This window comes from Schistocerca americana, chromosome 5, assembly GCF_021461395.2.
Source record: "Schistocerca americana isolate TAMUIC-IGC-003095 chromosome 5, iqSchAmer2.1, whole genome shotgun sequence".
Lineage (NCBI taxonomy): Eukaryota > Metazoa > Arthropoda > Insecta > Orthoptera > Acrididae > Schistocerca > Schistocerca americana.
This window is the reverse complement of record NC_060123.1, coordinates 341,872,558-341,892,682: the sequence shown is the minus strand read 5'-3', so window position 1 is coordinate 341,892,682 and position 20,125 is coordinate 341,872,558. Positions and strand designations below refer to the sequence as shown.

Below are 20,125 nucleotides of genomic sequence, written 5' to 3'. Positions count from 1 at the left end.
CACTCCTTGGTGCCTGTAATTTTCTATTGAGCCAACTTATACACTGGTGAGCCACTGCAGAAACACGCCTGTCGGCAGCGGAAGATAGTGAGCAGCTGTCTCATTGAAATTTTGTGCAGCTTCCACAACACTGTCAGACACGATGCCTGTGAACCATTAAAGTAATGGTAAACTTTTTTATTGTGCTGGCTAATACTACAATTATCAATAATGACAACATTTTTATGGGGAGATTCAGAGGTTCTACAATACGGGCAGGGTTAATACTGCTATAAATCATATTTCTGTTGTATGTTATAGCAAAAATTAGAAACAGCCAACACACACAAGTTGCCCATAAAATATGTACGAAACTAATTACTAGTTCCAGAGTTCAAACCTCAGGTGATCCAAGGCATTTTTCTGGCAGTGTATATTTCACCTCTGGCAATGAATTGTTAACATAAAAAGTGTCTAGTTGTAGCATGGTGTGAAGCCCACTTCGAACTGTAGGTCCCTCAATAATATGTTGACTAGATCAGTTCAAATGGCTGAACGAATGGCAGGCCACACTACCTCCAATACACTCATGCTTCATAGCATTCTTCATGTTGAGGACAGCTTTACAAACCCCTGACCTTCCCCTTGTAAGTACATATAGTCTCTGTCAACAACTACATAACCAGCAAAATAGAAAAAAAGTATACGTAAACTTCAAAAATATCTGAAAATTAAGTGTAACTATTGTACTAACTTGTTGGGAAATCTTATGAGCTGATGTTGGCCTAAAACCCAGAAACAAAAAACATGAATCAGCATGAAAATAATAATAATAATAATTTTAAAATAATTGGAGAAATTCATGACATAAGTAACGCACCATCACTATGATGACAGTTCTAATGGGCATGTTCCATGCAGGGGCATGTTTATAAGATGGTAACACCATTGCTCCACAGTTGCTGGTACCATTGTCCACTTCAGCTATGTCACTTTTGTAATGGCTGACGAAAGAGCTCATCAGCCTGACTGGAGTAGGAAAGCATCCAGGTCACACCATGCATCTTGTATTAGCAATTACTGCTTATATGGTGTGTGTGTGTGTGTGTGTGTGTGTGTGTGTGTGTCACTAATGGGCTGTTCACGAAATTGTATTTTACTTACATCTGTGTACCATGTCCTGTTTAAATAAATCTTGTGTAACAACAGCACAGAAATTGAAATACTTCATTTCTTGATTAGATGCAAGGAAACCCAATGAGGCATAGGAATATTTAACCTTAATGGAAATTTTTATATTTTCCTTGTTTTCTAGTTTTAATCTAGGTGTAACAATGCTGTTACCCCACCAGCAGATTAATGGATCTATAAATAAATATTTCAGTTCCAGCATTAATATTGCCAACATGAACTGCTATGAAACAGCATCTCACTCTGCTGAAAAATCATCATCATCATCATCATCATCATCATCATCATCACTATATTACTACTACTGAACCATTAACTTTATTTTACAAAATCACTCAAAATAATCATGCAGTTCTGATTAGTCATTTACAAACAAGTTAACATTCTGAAGAACAACAGAAAATTAATCATCATCACTTTAAAGTCTTCTGAAAGCAGATCAGACAGAAACATTCACACATACTTGAGAAACAATGTACAGGATGACCCTTGATCACCCAAATAAAAGAAAAAAAAAATATACAGGGTGGTCCATTGATAGTGACCGGGCCAAATATCTAATGAAATAAGCATCAAACAAAAAAACTACAAAGAACGAAACTTGCCTAGCTTGGAGGGGGAAACCAGATGGCGCTATAGTTGGCCCGCTAGATGGCGCTGCCATAGGTCAAACGGATATCAACTGCGTTTTCTTAAACAGGAACCCCCATTTTTTATTACATATTCGTGTAGTACGTAAATAAATATGAATGTTTTAGTTGGACCATTTTTTTCGTTTTGTGATAGATGGCACTGTAATAGTCACAAACATATAAGTACATGGTATCACGTAACATTCCGCCACTGCGGACGGTATTCACTTAGTGATACATTACCCATGTTAAAATGGACCGTTTATATTATTTAAGGAAACAGGAAGTGTTCAGCCACATTTGAAATGACAACCATGACCTGCAACAAATGAGGATGCCCAAGTACATGTTTTAGCTGTTGTCGCGACTAATCTGCATATCAGTAGCAGACAAACTGCGAGAGAATCGGGAATCTTAAAACTGTTGGTGTTGAGAATGCTACATCAACATCGATTCCACCCGTACCACATTTCTATGCACCAGAAATTGCATTGCAACGACTTTGAACGTCGTGTACAGTTCTGCCACTGGGCTCAAGAGAAATTACGGGACGATGACAGATTTTTTGCACATATTCTATTTAGCAACGAAGTGTCATCCGCCAACAGCGGTAACATAAACCGGCATAATATGCACTATTGGGCATCGGAAAATCCACGATGGCTGTGACAAGTGGAACATCAGCGACCTTGGCGGGTTAATGTATGGTGCGGCATTATGGGAGGAAGGATAATTGGCCCCTATTAGATCGATGGCAATCTAAATGGTGCAATGTATGCTGATTTCCTATGTAATGTTCTACTGATCTTACTACAAGATGTTTCACTGCATGACAGAATGGCGATGTACTTCCAACCTGGATGTCCGGCATATAGCTCGCGTGCGGTTGAAGCGGCATTGAATAGCATATTTCATGACAGGTGGATTGGTCGTCGAAGCAGCATACCATGGCCCGCACGCTCACCGGATCTGATGTCCCCGGATTTCTTTCTGTGGGGAAAGCTGAAAGATATTTGCTATCGTGATCCACCGACAACGCCTGACAACATACGTCAGCGCATTATCAATGCATGTGCGAACATTACGGAAGGCAAACTACAAGCTGTTGAGAGGAATGTCGTTACACATATTGCCAAATGCACTGATGTTGACAGACATCATTTTGAGCATTTATTGCATTAATGTGGTATTTACAGGTAATCATGCTGTAACAGCATGCATTCTCAGAAATGATAAGTTCACGAAGATATATGTACCCCATTGGAACAACCGAAATAAAATGTTCAAACGTACCTACGTTCTGTATTTTAATTTAAAAAACCTACCTGTTACCAACTGTTCGTCTAAAATTGTGAGCCATATGTTTGTGACTATTACAGCGCCATCTACCACAAAGCAAAAAAAGTAGTCCAACTAAAACATTCATATTTCTTTACGTACTACACGAATATGTAATGAAAAATGGGTGTTCCTATTTTTAAAAAAGCAGTTGATAACCATTTGACCTATGGCAGCACCATCTAGCGGGCCAACCATAGCGCCATCTGGTTTCCCCCTTCAAGCTAGACAAGTTTCGTTCTTTGTAGTTTTTTTGTTTGATGCTTATTTCATTAGATATTTGGCCCGGTCACGATCAATGGACCACCCTGTATAATGAACTGATACAACTTACACACCATAGCTCAAATTTTAGTGCTCAATGTGTGAGGCTTGACCAATAGTGACTTCTACCATATATTCTTTTCCTATTTTCAGTGTGAATATCTAAAAGTTAATACTGAATATGATTACTTCGATTGATACATTCATGATACTACTGTGAGGTGTAACTTAAAAAGGCCAGATTTACTAACAAACTGCATCATTATAAATGGAGCACTATCTTAAGAGATGAAAGAAAATTCATTCATGGGTTTACATGAAGTATTTGTATGTCAACTGGCCATAATTATGTCACCTAAACGAACAACATATGGATCAAGCAAATCCAGGATGGAATGTAACAATATTGAGAAAAGGGAACTTGCACTCACCATGTAGTGGAGATACTAAGTCACAGATAGGCACAACAAAAAGACTGTCACAAATATAGCTTTTGGCCAGTAAGGCCTTCGTCAAAATTATACGACACACACACACATACATACTCATGCAAATGCAACTCACACACACAACTGCAGTCAAGTGTGTGTGAACTGTGTTTGCATGTGTGTGTGTGTGTGTGTGTGTGTGTGTGTGTCGTTTAATTTTGATGAAGGCCCTACTGGCCAAAACCCATATTTGTGACAGTCTTTTGTTGTGACCACCTGCAATTCAGCATCTCTGCTATATGATGAGCAACTTTCCTTTTCACAATAAAGTATGGATCAGTGACAATAACAAATGTAATTGTTGGGTTTAAATTAATGATATCATATCATTAATTTAAAGTATGGATCTGTTACAGTAAACTAACTAACAGTTGTTGGATTCCACTGAGGTGGCAGCTCACTGATAGTATTTCCACAGCACTGAATTTCTTAAAACATTTATCTGAATGCCCTATTACTGGTGACAAGAAGGAAAAAGAGAAAGAAGAAGAGTACTCATTCATTATCAAATTCAAACAACAGAAATAGAGTTGGCACAAATGTAAGACTTTATGAAGATATTTAATCATGGGCTTTTGGAACAAGATGTTCCTTCAGATGAAGTGCAGAAATGACAGGACAAATAACAAAGTGTTTTCCATGAGAACAAGTACACACAGATATACAGGAGTATCAGGTGACAACAGACATAAAATTATTTATTGCAGCATTCAATGGCTAGGATGTAAGTATTATTCTTCTGTATTCCACTTTCAATCCATACTGAACATTTAATTTAGTAAATCAATCTATTTTTGACTCACCAAGACATGTACCACTGCTCAGCCAAAATCTAACTCCTATTGAATCAAGTATTGTTTTAGTTCGCGATAAAAGCTTCCATGCTCTATGTGAAAATCTCAAGGCCTCGTGTGATTTATCTTTTCCATACTTCTGATAAAACTGATGAGCACTTTGATGTCTGCACTCAAGAAACCGAGAGTTTAATGAATCATGAAGAAAGTCTGGAATATTCTTTGGCACATAGAATGCAGTACCATGTAAGTCAAGTTTTTCTGTCACAAATTTGTCATAAGCACCTTCATGATTCATAAAACTAAAGCCTTGGTTGACTCCAAGACTAAACAATTGATGAAGAGCATCTGGGTCACTGTGAATACTCCCGTGCCACCAAAAATTTGCTTCACGGTCATGGAATAAAACTAACTGGATCACTGCCTTGTGCTTCAAGAAAACGCACACTGGGATGTCAGAATCGCCAGTCGGCAGTTTCTCTATTGGATGCACATTGTGAAATACAACTGTCTTGAAACCTTCATCTTCAGCCCTCCTAACCAAAACTTCCTGGAACACAGATAAAACAAACAATCACTCCCAAGACAGTAACTGAATAAATATGTTTGAATACAAGAAATAAAGTATTATATTAGGCAATGCATGTGCATGTACACTTCCACACAGCTCTCATACTTCACAAAGGAAAGGTGACCAAGGGCACAAAGGATAGGGAAAAATCTTCCAATTTTGCCAGCTGGACCTGTATTCGCGGTCTCCCAGCCATTCATGCTGCACAACTTTACTTTATAGTTACACACCCGTCCATCTTTACTGTTAGTTGCAAACTGCTACACAACACACCTACGCAATTGAGTGAGCACTTAAAAATCTTATTTGATGAAGTTCATGGGTTTTGCAATCCATGAAATATGGGTGTTTAGTGGCATATAATCTATGGAGAGGTGTGTCTTTCCATACTTAATGGTTTCATTTTGTTAAACCAAGTCTGAAGTGACTAACCCAGTGCTTGTTGGAAGAGATAATGAATGCCACAAAAAATTAAACCTTGGAAAACTTTATGAACATACTGTAGGTTGCTAATATGAAATTTCTTCAGACACTGTGTTATGCCTTGATCAAACAGAGCAACACAGAAAGAAAAAGTTGTCCACTTATCAGATATCACAAAACCCTACACACACACACACACACACACACACACACACACACACACACACACACACACACACAAAAGCTGAAGTGTTTATTAGCTTTCAGCAACACATCGTAGAAAAAATGATGAAAGAACATAAGAGCTTCAGATGATTAGGCAAGAGAGTCAATCACTATCCCCACTCAGTGTATAGCACTGCAGCACAGCATAATAAATAATTCAACAATGAAATATCATCAGGAAAGTTTTGAAAATATGGTAAGTTAAAAGCATGGCAATGGTAAACAATACATTAAAGATAAAGAAGGAAGAGATGTAACAAAAACTCGTACAAAGAATTCACATTTAAGCACCAATACATTGTTACTAGCTAGAGTTTGCCCATCATTATTTGTTTGTACAAAAATTTAATAGTCATGGGTGACTGGAATTCGAGAGTAGGAAAAGGGAGAGAAGGCAACATAGTGGGTGAATATAGATTGGGGAAGAGAAAAGAAAGAGGAAGCCGTCTGGTAGAATTTTGCACAGAGCATAACTTAATCATAGCTAGCACTTGGTTCAAGAATCATAAAAGAAGGTTGTATACTAGAAGGTATCAGATTATATAATGGCAAGACAGAGATTTAGGAACCAAGTTTTAAATTGTAAGACATTTCCAGGGGCAGATGTGGACTCTGACCACAATCTATTGGTTATGAACTGTAGATTAAAACTGCAGAAACTGGAAAAAGGTGTGAATTTAAGGAGATGGGACCTGGATAAACTGAAAGAACCAGAGGTTGTAGAGAGTTTCAGGGAGAGCATAAGGGAACAATTGACAGCAATGGGGGAAAGAAGTACAGTAGAAGAAGAATGGGTAGCTCTGAGGGATGAAGTAGTGAAGGCAGCAGAGGATCAAGTATGTAAAAAAACGAGGGCTAGTAGAACTCCTTGGGTAACAGAAGAAATATTGAATTTAATTGATGAAAAAAGAAAATATAAAAATGCAGTAAATGAAGCAGGCAAAAAGGAATACAAACGTCTCAAAAATGAGATCGACGGAAAGTGCAAAATGGCTAAGCAGGGATGGCTAGAGGACAAATGTAAGGATGTAGAGGCTTATATCACTAGGGGAAAGATAGATACGGCCTACAGGAAAATTAAAGAGACCTTTGGAGAAAAGGGAACCACTTGTATGAATATCAAGAGCAGATGGAAACCCAGTTCTAACCAAAGAAGGGAAAGCAGGGTGGAAGGAGTATATAGAGGGTCTATACAACGGCGATGTACTTGAGGACAATATTATGGAAATGGAAGAGAATGTAGATGAAGATGAAACGGGAGATACGATACTGCATGAAGAGTTTGACAGAGCACTGAAAGACCTAAGTCGAAACAAGGTCCCGGGAGTAGACAACATTCCATTGGAACTACTGACAGAATTGTGAGAGCCAGTCCTGACAAAACTCTATCATCTGGTGAGCAAGATGTATGAGACAGGCGAAATACCCTCAGACTTCAAGAAGAATATAATAATTCCAATCCCAAAGAAAGCAGGTGTTGACAGATGTGAAAATTACCAAACTATCAGTTCAATAATTCACAGCTGCCAAATACTAACGTGAATTCTCTACAGATGAATGGAAAAACTGGTAGAAGCCGACCTCGGTGAATATCAGTTTGGATTCCGCAGAAATGTTGGAACAGGTGAGGCAATACTGACCCTACGACTTATCTTAGAAAATAGATTAAGGAAAGGCAAACCTACGTTTCTAGCATTTGTAGACTTAGAGAAAGCTTTTGATAAAGTTGACTGGAATACTCTCTTTCAAATTCTAAAGGTGGCAGGGGTAAAATACAGGGAGCAAAAGGCTATTTACAATTTGTACAGAAACCAGATGGCAGTTATAAGAGTCGAGGGGCATGAAAGGTAAGCAACGGTTGGGAAGGGAGTGAGACAGGGTTGTAGCCTCTCCCCGATGTTATTCAATCTATATATTGAGCAAGCAGTAAAGGAAACAAAAGAAAAATTCGGAGTAGGTATTAAAGTCCATGGAGAAGAAATAAAAACTTTGAGGTTCACCGATGACATTGTAATTCTGTCAGAGACAGCAAAGGACTTGGAAGAGCAGTTGAACGGAATTGACAGTGTCTTGAAAGGAGGATATAAGATGAACATCAACAAAAGCAAAACGAGGATAATGGAATGTAGTAGAATTAAGTCGGTTGATACTGAGGGAATTAGATTAGGAAATGAGACACTTACAGTAGTAAAGGAGTTTTGCTATTTGGGGAGCAAAATAACTGATGATGGTCAAAGTAGAGATGATATAAAATGTAGACTGGCAATGGCAAGGAAAGCATTCTGAAGAAGATAAATTTGTTAACATCGAGTATAGATTTAAGTGTCAGGAAGTCGTTTCTGAAAGTGTTTGTATGGAGTGTAGTCATGTATGGAAGTGAAACATGGACGATAAATAGTTTGGACAAGAAGAGAATAGAAGCTTTCGAAATGTGGTGCTACAGAAGAATGCTGAAGATTAGATGGGTAGATCACATAACTAATGAGGAAGTATTGAATAGAATTGGGGAGAAGAGGAGTTTGTGGCACAACTTTACAAGAAGAAGGGACCAGTTGATAGGATATGTTCTGAGGCATCAAGGGATCACAAATTTAGCATTGGAGGGCAGTGTGGAGGGTAAAAATCATAGAGGGAGACCAAGAGATGAATACACTAAGCAGATTCAGAAGGATGTAGGTTGCAGTAAGTACTGGGAGATGAAGCAGCTTGCACAGGATAGAGTAGCATGGAGATCTGCACCAAACCAGTCTCAGGACTGAAGGCAACAACAACAACAACAACTTTCATTTCTGTTAATTCATGTAGATATTATTCAGTAGGATGTCTACAATAAACTAATATAGTAATCTGCACAAATATTACATTTTCTTTGTTTACAAGAATGATTAACTATGGATGAAAACAGCAAAAGAATACTCACAATGTTCTTCAGTTCTCTAAACAGTGTTGCAAAAGATACAATCCTATCTTCAGTACACCATGTGCATCCAGTATCTGAAGACTTCTTACTGCCACTGATATTATCTAGAATTATTTTATCAATGATGATAAGTTGCAATTGCAACTGTGCTGTAATATTAGAAATAATCTGAATGTCTCTGCTGTAGTCTGTCTTCCTTTTACTGTGTGGATATAATAGTATTGCAAGAAGGCTTAACTGGGCTGCAAGCAAAACTAATGCAGCAAATAAGATTAAATGAATTGCAGATCGCTTCTTCATAGTGGCAAAGGATCACTAACTGCCACATCAGAGTTGGCCTCGGCACTGTAAGAGACAGCAATCAGGTTCAAATACAATTCAGCTTTGCTAATTACATAAATAACAATACATTTACAAATTATAAGAAATAAAAATAAAATGAAATTGTTGTTCTCAAAGCAAATGTGTAAAACTACTGCACACATGAATATCTTGAAAGTATTATTTTAGTGGAGTTCATAGCTTTCAGCCTATCTTTTCACAATTCTGGTATCCAGTTGGTTTATTAGTGATATCTTAAAACAATGTTTTATTACATCTTCGATTCTGAGCTGATACACTGCAATTTAAATCACGTCCTCTTTAACATCACTTATGACAGAAATTTTAGCTCCAGGCGTAGTCCATATCAATTCAGGCAGGCTAGGAAAAAACCTTACCTTCATAGTCCTGGATGTTATTGAATTTAGTATATGTTAAAATGAAGGACAAAGTAAGGAACATGTATTTTTTTGTTTTCTCCAAAAAAATTTCTGCTCTGAGATACAGAACTCCAAAGATGACACTGTGCATACCATTTTGAAGAAGTGAATTTTGGAAACAATTTTTAACAGTTCTAGATATTTTGTTAGCTTTTTTTTATTTGAAAGCTAATTGCTTTATGATTATAAAGAAATCCTCCATTTGGACTTTTATGTCAGAGTTCTTTTACTATAGTGTTCTGAACTTTTTTTTATAATTTACGGATTTTTTTTTTTCAAAAATGCCAATCCATAAAACTTTGATTTTTTTCTGTTGATTAGTACCTATAGTTCTACATTCCCTGAAAAGGAGAGCTTTCACTTTTAGGCTGAACAGGTTTTATTAACAATTGAAATTTTTGCCATATGTATAACCTGTTTTATTACATTATCCCATAACAGGCTCATAAAAATCAAAACTGTTGTAACTGCGACCAGGACGATCGCGGGGTAGCAATGACGGAAAGCGCGGTGGGACCTGCGAACAACACAACGGAAGAGGACGGACACGACCAACGAAGGACAGAATGAATACACAAGACCGAACAACAGTGTCACAAGGAAACAAACACGTCCACTCATACATGAACCAGGAAGTAAGCAGTCTAGCACAAAGCGAGGTGTGAACCAATGTAAGCGAGATTAGACTGACTGGCTGAGCAAGAGGCCGATGCTTAAGTACGCTATCGGAGGCACCGCTATTGGCCACTGGGACCACGTGTTCAACTGTGGCAGCCTCTCACTTAAAGCGGGCCAGGAGGCGCACGCCGCCGCAGCTTACGGCGCGATGGTGCAGAGACCTCTATGGGTCTTCGACGTCCAAGACGTCTGGCACGGATTCAAATTCCGCGGTGCGTGGTACCAGGAAAACCACAACTTATTTAACATAATTTTAGTTTTGAAAGATGAGTAAGAGACTCATTTTTCAAGCATTTTAAATGGTTCTAAAATGTATGTGAAAGGTCCAAAGACTTAAAGGTTTCAATTTATACAACTTCTGTGTACTTTGTTTTGTACAGAAATTAGCGGGTCAATGAACTAAAAATGTGTTCACAGCTTCAAGTATCTTCCTTTCATTTAGTGAGATGTCTTCCTGTTGAACCAATATGGACCAGAGCACTTACAGTCTTCAAAACATTATGAACAGGAAGTGAGCACTGATGGCATTGATTCTGTCCTTCAGCTGGAAACCTATATCCAGCAGCTGGTCCATGTGGTAGCATAAAGTTCACTACAGTTTCGTTTAACTCATAACAGCTGTCTATAATTTCTGCAATCCATGAGTCACAGTCATACACATATGCCACATCTGCACCATGGGAGGCTTCACCTTATTCAGATACTATCATTGTTCTTATTCTGTCAAAACATTTAGAATACAAAAAGTAATCACTGGAAACATCTTCACTATGAAACAGAGTCTTCAAATGAGAACACTTATTCCCAACCTCAACAAAGTCTGTTTTTTTGTTTGTCTTATACATCACTCTTTTATGGATATGAAAATAGTCAGCATACATCACTCTCCTGTGGCCCCAGTCAGAAGACACTTCACACAGTCGTTTTCACAAAACACACTGCAGCTGTGTCAACTGGCAAATTCCTAATGAAAACAGAACTCACTAGATGGCCTCCGATTTCTTAGAAGCCTCTTCAGTAAATAAATTAGCACTGAACAATTACAGTACAGAAAGCTACAATGGACAACCACGAGAAAGAAACTCCGAAATATATGCAACAATGAAAGTGAATAGAAATAACTGCAACAAAGACAATAGAAATAAACATTGTAACAAAGAAATTAGTGAGAAAAACTTCAATGAAGACATACATTACCCTTTAAAGTTAAAAAAAATTAAAATAAAACCTGTCCAAGTTAAAAGTGGAAGCTCTCCTTTGCAGAGAGATGATAATTAACAGAAAAAATTCTAATTTTTTGGCAGTTATGGAAAAAAAATGCTGTAAATTATAAAAAAAATTCAAAAGCCAACAGTAAAAGAACTTTGACAAATATGTCCAACCAGAGGATGTCATTGTAATCATAAAGCAATTATCTTTCATAAAAAACTCTAACAAAATATCTAGAACTGTTACAGAGATACAGCATTTTAAAAAAAATTTCTGAAATTTGGGTCTTCAAAATGGTGTTCGCAGTGTCACCTTTGAGGGCCTGTATCTCAGGGCAGGAATTTTTTTTGGAGAAAACAAAAATGTGTTTCTTACTTACTCATGAATTTTAACATACGCTAAATTCAATAACATCCGAGACTATGAAGGTAAATCCCCCATGCCTGAAGTGATATGAGTAATGAATTGGATGTTATTGTCACCTTACACATTATCATCAACTGTACCATGTAATGTACTATCAATGATGAAGGGCAAAGCATTGTTAACACAGTTCAGTAACTAGCTTTAGGCATAAAAGAATCTAAAACTATGTTAGAAGATGTTGTTAAGAGTAAAGATAATCCACATGTCACAAGTTAATCAGATTTCTTTAAAGAAAGATGAGATATGCACACTCAAACATTTCATTTTCTGAACAGTAGACTGCACTGTAAACACCTATGATAAGCAACTCAAAATTATGCACTTGAACCACGTGACATGTAAATTCCAAGTGACATTTTCAACTAGCAACTCACTAGCATGCTCATCATCTGCATAAAATGTGATAATAATAAGATTACTGAATTTGTGTACGTATGTCCTGCTTCTGCAATACTTCACAACTGCCAGAAAAAATTGTGATTTTCCGTATTTGATGGCAAGATTAGGAAGATATATGCCTTAAGCATATCTAAAAGAGACCCCTCAAGCCAGAAACAATCATGTTTACAATTATTCTGCTGTTCACACAGGCACCGACTCTATGGGGCCTGAGACCCCCCAATAATTTAAGAAAATTATTAGTTATATTATGATTTGTAAAATCACAAAATTATGTTGGAATTTTTTATTTTCCTTGTTTGATGATAGTTAAATTTCAAAATACATTCAGTAATGCGTTAAAACAAATAATTATTATGGTAGTGAGTAGGTTAACTGAAAACGAGTGGTGTGAATCATGACAGTGTTACGGTGATCCGGGCATACTTAGAATTTGTCCCGGTGCACTAATCTTTGGGTAAAGTCTGGCACCGGCGGCCCAGCACTGAGGCCACGGCGGCATCAAAAGGATGGGAATAAAAGCACCTGGAACCCTGTGCCTCGGTTCACCTTGATGCTTCGAGACATTATGAATCTGTGGCTATATAAAGCCCACCATGCTGTTGCAGTCATTCAGTGTGGATAGTTTTGTTCACTGCATGCTGCAGACATGTTTAGTGTTCTGACTTTAGTATCTAGTGGACTATTTTATATGAGTATATTTCATTCATTTACTTTAGTCTCTTAGGGTATTGTGACTTAAGTTTGCAATGGATAAATTTGTTACCAAAAAGGCACGCTTGGAAGATGATATTGCATGTCAAGCTCCAACAATAACTGTGTTGTCAATTGCTTCATCATCTTCAAGCAAGAACCGTTCACAGCTAAAACCTCAACAATCTGGTAAGGGAAGATCATTTCAGAAGTCTTGGTTGATCATATATACACGGCTAGCATATGAAGCACCTACCAAAAAAGTTTTTTGCAAAACTTGCAAAGAGGCAGATGCTAAAAATCTATTACAATTTTCTTCAAAAAAAGATGCATTTACGTTTGTAGGGTTTTCTAACTGGAAAAAGGCTTTGGAAAAATTCTGTCTTCATGAAAATACGTTTATGCATAAACAAGGTGTTCTGAAACTAAATTCTATCACTAACCGAAGTGTGGCAGCCCAATTGAATGACCAGTTAGATAGTGATATGAAGAAAGGCCATTTAGCTCTTGAGACCATTTTTACTACCGTGCAATTTCTCGAAGATGTAAACTCAATTTTTTATCAATTGTTGAAACTACGAAAGAATGAGATACCCGAGTTTAAAGATGTTTAGGGCATTCAGGGTATAAGTGCACGTCTCACGATATTCAAAACGAGATCACTGATCTACTAGGAAAGTCTATGTTGAGAAAGGTATTGGCTTCAATCAAGAAGACTGAACATTTTTCTATTATGGTTGATGAAACTAGTGATTCTTTGATTCACAAGCAAGTTTCATTCGTACTGTCAAAGGAAAAATATATGAGGGCTTGATTTGCATATTGAATGGAAGGCATGATAGTTTTGAACACTTTTGGAAATTGTGTTTAAAACAAAAACCTTCACAAGTTGACAATCTTTCACTTCAATGGAATCGAAATATACCAAAGAAGTATGAAAACAACAAAGTCAGCACACTTTCAAAACCCCAAAGGAATACTGAAAAGTTATTTACATTAAAGTTTGTGAAATGGTGCAATCTTGCATTACTGAGCGGTTTGCTTCAACTGGACTCACACAGATCATTGCAGTTGAACAAGAGTGCTTGCTTTTAGTAAACAGAGGCGAAATAAATTTGGAAAAAAATCAACCGAGTTTTTTAAAAATGACCCAGACACTGAGAGACTGTGCTTACACTTGAATATGTTAGTCAATATTGCTAATAAAAAACAACTGGTCTTAAAAATACATGTGTGAAGTAAGAAAGTACATTACACAAGAGCCTGCAATTGGAGAAATGTTATGTGAAGTAGTGAAGTGCATTAAGCTTCTCCAAGTAGTTCCAATTACGACAGCAACTACAGAACGGTCATTTAGCGCCCTTAGATGTCTGAAGTCATATCTCCGATCAACAGTGCAACAGAAGCGACTGAACAACTTGGCTGTTCTTCATGCCCACCGAAATGTTTTGGATGAATTGGGTATCCGACCAGTCATCAACGACTTCATACTCAGTAATCCAGTCAGCTCGACATTTGTACCTTTTTAAAGACACTCTAGCCCTAATACTGGCATTTAGAGTAATATTAAAAATCTTTATAAAATAGAGAATTAAATACATACATAATGTTAAATTTTCAGTTTCAAAATATTAGTACTAGTTTATTGCTGTATTACTATTGTACTGTATTAGTTATTTTCAAATACTTAAATATTTTTAGGATGAAAGACCCAATTAAAACCCACTATTTACATACTTTTTGACTGACAGTATTAGGCATACTGTATTAACTTTATTAACTGTATTAAAGCATTAACTTTGAGATATTGTTTTTATTTAATGATCGCTGAGCCTTATTCAAGGTAAGCTTAAATTAGCTATTTCACTTATTAATCAAATTGCTATTACTGTGCGAAAGCAATATTTTATGTTTTATTCATTTAATGATAGGTTAGGATTTATTTAAATATAATTTCAGTCTTTTCAGAGCTGCTCACTGCTCTGTAATAGTCTATAAGCATGATTATTTCTGTAAATTAAATTAGCTTTTTACAAAAATACTGTGCGTGTTTATGTTTTGTTTCTTTTTTCAAAGCCAAAAAATGTATCACATTTGTCGAGTTTCCCATAGTGTCGAGTTATCAAGAGTCCAGTTTTCGGGATTCTAATGTTGATCATATGACTCTGAAATGCTAAAAAAACTTTAAAACTCACTATTTGTCATCTACAATTTAGAAAATTTCCCAGGGCAAGACCCCCAGTATGGGGGGGGGCAACATTTTTTATAAGTCAGCACCCCTAGCTGTTTAACATATCAAATGAAAATGAGATAGACAAGAAGTACAAAATGTCAAAGCAGGATTGGCTACTTGAAAAATCCAAGGCTGAAGAAGCATGTGTGACTAAGAAGAAGATAGATGTCATTATAGGAAAATTGAAGAGGTCTTTTGACGCAATAGAAGCACTTGTATGAATATTAACAGTTCAGGTAGCAAACCCGTACTAAGCAGAGAGGTAATGGCTGGAAAGGTGGAAGGAATATATAGAGAGTCTATACAAGGGAAACAAACTTTATGGCAATATTGTAGAAAGAGAAGAGGAAGAAGACAAAGATGAGAAGAGTGATAGATATTGTGAGAAAAATCTTACAGAGCACTAAAAGATCTAAACTGAAACAAGGCCCCTGGAATAGACAAAAGTCCATCAGAAGTACTGAGATCCTCGGGAGAGCCAACCATGACAAAAGTAGTCCACCTGGTATGGAAGATATATGATGCAGTTGAAATGCCCTCAGACTTTACGAACGTAATAATTCCTCTTTCAAAGAAGGCATGTGCTGCCATGTGTGAATATTTCAAAACCATCAGCTTAATAAGTCTTGGTTGTAAAATAAGACGTGCATTATTTACAGAAGAATGTGAAAGCTGGTAGAGGCTTACATCAAGGAAGATCTGTTTGATTTCCTGAGAAATGTAGGAACAGTCAAAGCAATACTGACCCCATTACTTATTTTAGAAGATAGTCTGAAGAAAGGCAATTTGAGATAAACAAAAATCTTTTGACAATGTGGACTGGATTACACTCTTTGAAATTATGGAAGTATCAAGGATAAAACAAAAGGAAAGCAACAGCTGAGAAAGGAATGAGGCATGGTTGTAGATTCTCCTCGATGTTACCGTATTTACTCGAATCTAAGCCGCACTTTTTTCCAGTTTTTGTAATCCAAAAAACCGCCTGCGGCATAGAATCGAGTGCAAAGCAAGAGGAAGTTCTGAAAAATGTTGGTGGGTGCCGCCACAACTAACTTCTGCCGTCGAATATATGTAGCGCTACACAGGCATGGTTTGTAGGCACGAAGATAAATACTGGCGCCTAGACCTCTGCGTCAGTAAATAAATTTAAAAAAAAGTGGAAAACGAGCTTTTTTTCCTCCGCCCCGAGTTTCGACCACTGTATTTTCATATATTATCCAACGAAGTAAATACAAATTCCATATTGTTCATCTTCGAATGTAGCAGCATTTCAATGTACTACAAAAATCCGACTGGCAAGACTGTTTGGGATGTTTGTCAATATGGCCAAATCTACGTTCTGAATTTTTTCTTGCCTGTGAGAAGAGATGGTTGCTAATAGGAAATTTTATGAATTGTGAATCACATGCAGTATTCTCTTCACCATAAGAAAAATACGAATATAAACATTTTGACATGTATTGTTTCGTGTTTGCTGCTATCTCATTTAAATCCTGTCTGCTTAATAAACTACGAAACTAGTGAGACAACAGCAAATGCGGAAGAATATACATATCATGTCATGTTTATTTTCGTATTATTCTTACGCCTAATAGTGATACAGTCAGAAATGAAGCACGGAAATTGACTAGATTTTTAAATCTAAGATGACTCTAATTTCTGTGCAGAATGTAATGTACTAAAGAGGCGCCTGCAAAGATTTTCAAACGGAGAAAAATTTTCGCTAAACTCTCGTTCAGAACATTTTCTATCATACGCAGTCTATTATTTGGTTCTTGTTGATCATTATCAAAGAAAACAGCAGTGTAAGTAACAACAAATAGCACTCTCTTGTCATTGTTTCGCTAATGAGACGACTCCTCTCATTTTTATTTATTTTTTAACTGTAAGCGGCGGTAGCGCGCACAAAAGCAAACCATGCCGCGAGCGGTGACAGGCCGTAAACATGCACTATCAGAATGCGACAAACAATGCATGACACAGTACAGTAATGCATTTTCAGCTTAGAATGATGTAAACACCTATAACAAAGAAAACGGTGCCTATCAGAGCAAGGAAAAATAAGCAATCAGTTCAAACCAGATGAAGCACGTGAAAAAGGAAGGGTATCCGTATAAATATGGACGGAGCGCCTGACGCATAGCAATGGCTACCTGGTAAAGCTTAACTGCTAAGCTTACGACTCCAACCAAACTAATGTAGCTGTATCGTCATTCATTCGACCTAAATTGTGTCTCATATTACAATGGACCAACTTTGTTTCGATTTGGAGATGCGGTCTAAAACTTTTCTCTCCCCTTGAATTTTGAGTCTCAAATTTTAGGTGCGGCTTAGATTTGGGAAAATTTTTGTTCCTTGATTTAGAGTCTCATTTTTCAGGTGCGGCTTAGATTCGAGTGCGGCTTAGATTCGAGTAAATACGGTATTCAATTTGTACACTGAGCAAGCAGTAAAGGAAATCGAGGAAAAATTTGGGAAGTGTATCAAAGTTGAAGAGGGGACAAATAAATCTGGAGGTCTGTCAGTTGCACTGTGATTCTGCCAGAGACAGGAAAGTATTTGGAAGAACAGTAGAGGGGCATGGATAATGTCTTGAAAATAGGTAAAATGAAGATAAATGTAGTTGAATTAAATCAGATGAATCTGAGGGAAATAGATTAGGTAATGGGGTATCAAAAATACCTGATAACAATGGTCAAAGTATATTAATAAAATCACAGGATATCAAATGCAGACTGGCAACAGCACAAAAATGTTTCTGAAAAAGAAAAATGTGTTAACATGAAATATAAATTGAACTGTTAGGAAATCTGTTCTGAATGCATTTATATGGAGTGTAGCCTTGTACAGAAGTGAGACATGGTGAAAAAACAGTGCAGACAAGAAGAGAATTGAAACTTTTGAAATGGGGTTATCTAGAAGAATACCAAAGATAAAATGGGAGAGCAATAACACAGACCAATGATAGAAAAACTTTTTTGCTGAAAATACCTTATTCTTATGTTTTTTAGGGTGGGAAATCCAAATCCGATACTTAAAAATTTATTGCCCACAATTTCTTCACATTTTACAGTTAAATTTATTAAATTAAGCAATTTTTTAAAGAATTTCACAGCTTTTATACAGTTAAAATAATGTAAAAAGGTGGTGTAATGAATGTAGATGATGTTGGCAGCACTGCTGAAAAACATTTGCTGGCAAAAGAAAAAGGTCAATTATTTTTGTGTTAACAGATGGTGTTTTGTTTACTGTCAACCGAACCTCACTTTCCCATATCCTGTAGGTGTGCTCAGTACAATGTCTAATCATGGTTGTAAAAACTCTGCTGACAGTTTTTGTTATATTTGTGGTGAATTAGTGATTTAAAAAAAACACCAAAGAAACATTACAGACTTTGTGAAAAAGGTTTACCTATCATACTTTGGATCTAAACTTGGTGATCAAGATAAATTTTGGGCACCACATAAGGTATGTTATGTGTGTGTGTTGAGGAGCTTAGAAAATGGTCTAAAATGAGAAAAAAGCCTTTAGATTTGCTGTTCCTATGATATGGAGGAAGCCAAGAAATCATTCTGATGATTGCTACTTTTGCAGTGTTGATATTACTGGTCATAATTCGAAGAACAAGAAGGTAACAAGCTATCCCAAACTCCTATCTGCCATCCGACCAGTAGGGCATAGTGTAGATTTGCCGGTTCCTGAACCAGCACACGATTTAAATTCTATTCCAACAGAAGTACTTTCTGATGTACGATCTGATTTACATGAACCAGATGATGATGAATTCCATTGTAATACAGAAAGTCTAGAGCCCAAATTGTTTACTCAGACAGAGCTTAACGAATTGGTTAGGGATCTGGGCTTAACAGAAGAAAAAGCTGAATAAGAACTTATTGGCAGTTGGAACCAGCATATACATGTATAGAAAGAGAGAGAGAGCAGCAATTTTCCAAGTTTTTTCAACAAGAAGGTGATTTAGTGTACTGCTCAGACATTCCCGTTCTGATGAATGAGTTTGGTATTGAATACAAAAAGAAAGACTGGAGGCTGTTTATTGATTCATCCAAATCTTGTTTAAAGGCTGTTTTTTTACACAATGGTAACATGTATCCATCTGTACCTGTTGGACATTCTGTATATAGGAAAGAAAGTTATGAAAACCTAGAAATAGTGCTAAATAAAATAGGCTATTCTGCTCATGGTTGGACGATATGTGGCGATCTAAAAGTAACATGCATGCTCCTTGGTCAACAAGGTGGCTTTGCCAAATTTCCATGTTTCTTGCGTGAATGGGACAGTAGGGCTAGGGATAAACTCTGGTGCAGAAAAAACTGGCCTGTGAGGGAGTCTTTAAAACCTGGTGAGAAGAACATTCTACGCAAAAACCTTGTAGATCCAAAAATGTACTCCCACCACCTCTACGTATAAAGTTAGGCCTAATGGAACAGTTTGTAAAGCCTTTGCCTGGAGATGGACCATGTTTTACATATCTCTGCCTACCGTTTCCACACATTTCAGAAGCTAAACTAAAAGAACACATCTTTGTCGGACCTTATAACACTATACTGCATTGTGTATTATATCAACATACAGTGTGCATTACCAAATATGGTATTATGATGCAGTAAATGTTACATTTGGCTCCCTTTGTGACAGGACTAAAATCTTATCATCACTAGGTAAACTGCATAATGATATAACAAACGTTGTAGTAAATGTTATATTTGGCGCCGTGTGACAGGACATAGAGTTTTACTGTTAGAGACTGTAAAAAACAAATATTAAGTGAAAAACAAAAGTAGGTGAAGCACAAAACGCCCAGTTGCATGAACCGATAACATATTAGAAAAAATAAACAACAGAAAGTTACCTAAGTTTGAAAGTTAAAGATATAAGATAAT

General features: G+C 36.8%; 1 protein-coding gene across 2 annotated transcripts in view; it reads right to left on the bottom strand.

The window, feature by feature from the left end:
- Positions 1-20,125, bottom strand: part of LOC124615886 (fukutin-like) — a 105,220-nt gene that overhangs the window by 57,116 nt on the left and 27,979 nt on the right. For both annotated transcript variants that reach the window (XM_047144056.1, XM_047144055.1), the window contains exons 2-3: positions 8,826-9,170; positions 4,696-5,236 (exon numbers count right to left, since the gene is read on the bottom strand). In XM_047144056.1, coding sequence (XP_047000012.1) covers positions 4,696-5,236; positions 8,826-9,125 — 841 coding nt within the window. In that variant the 5' untranslated portion in view covers positions 9,126-9,170. The remainder of the gene's footprint in view (positions 1-4,695; positions 5,237-8,825; positions 9,171-20,125) is intronic.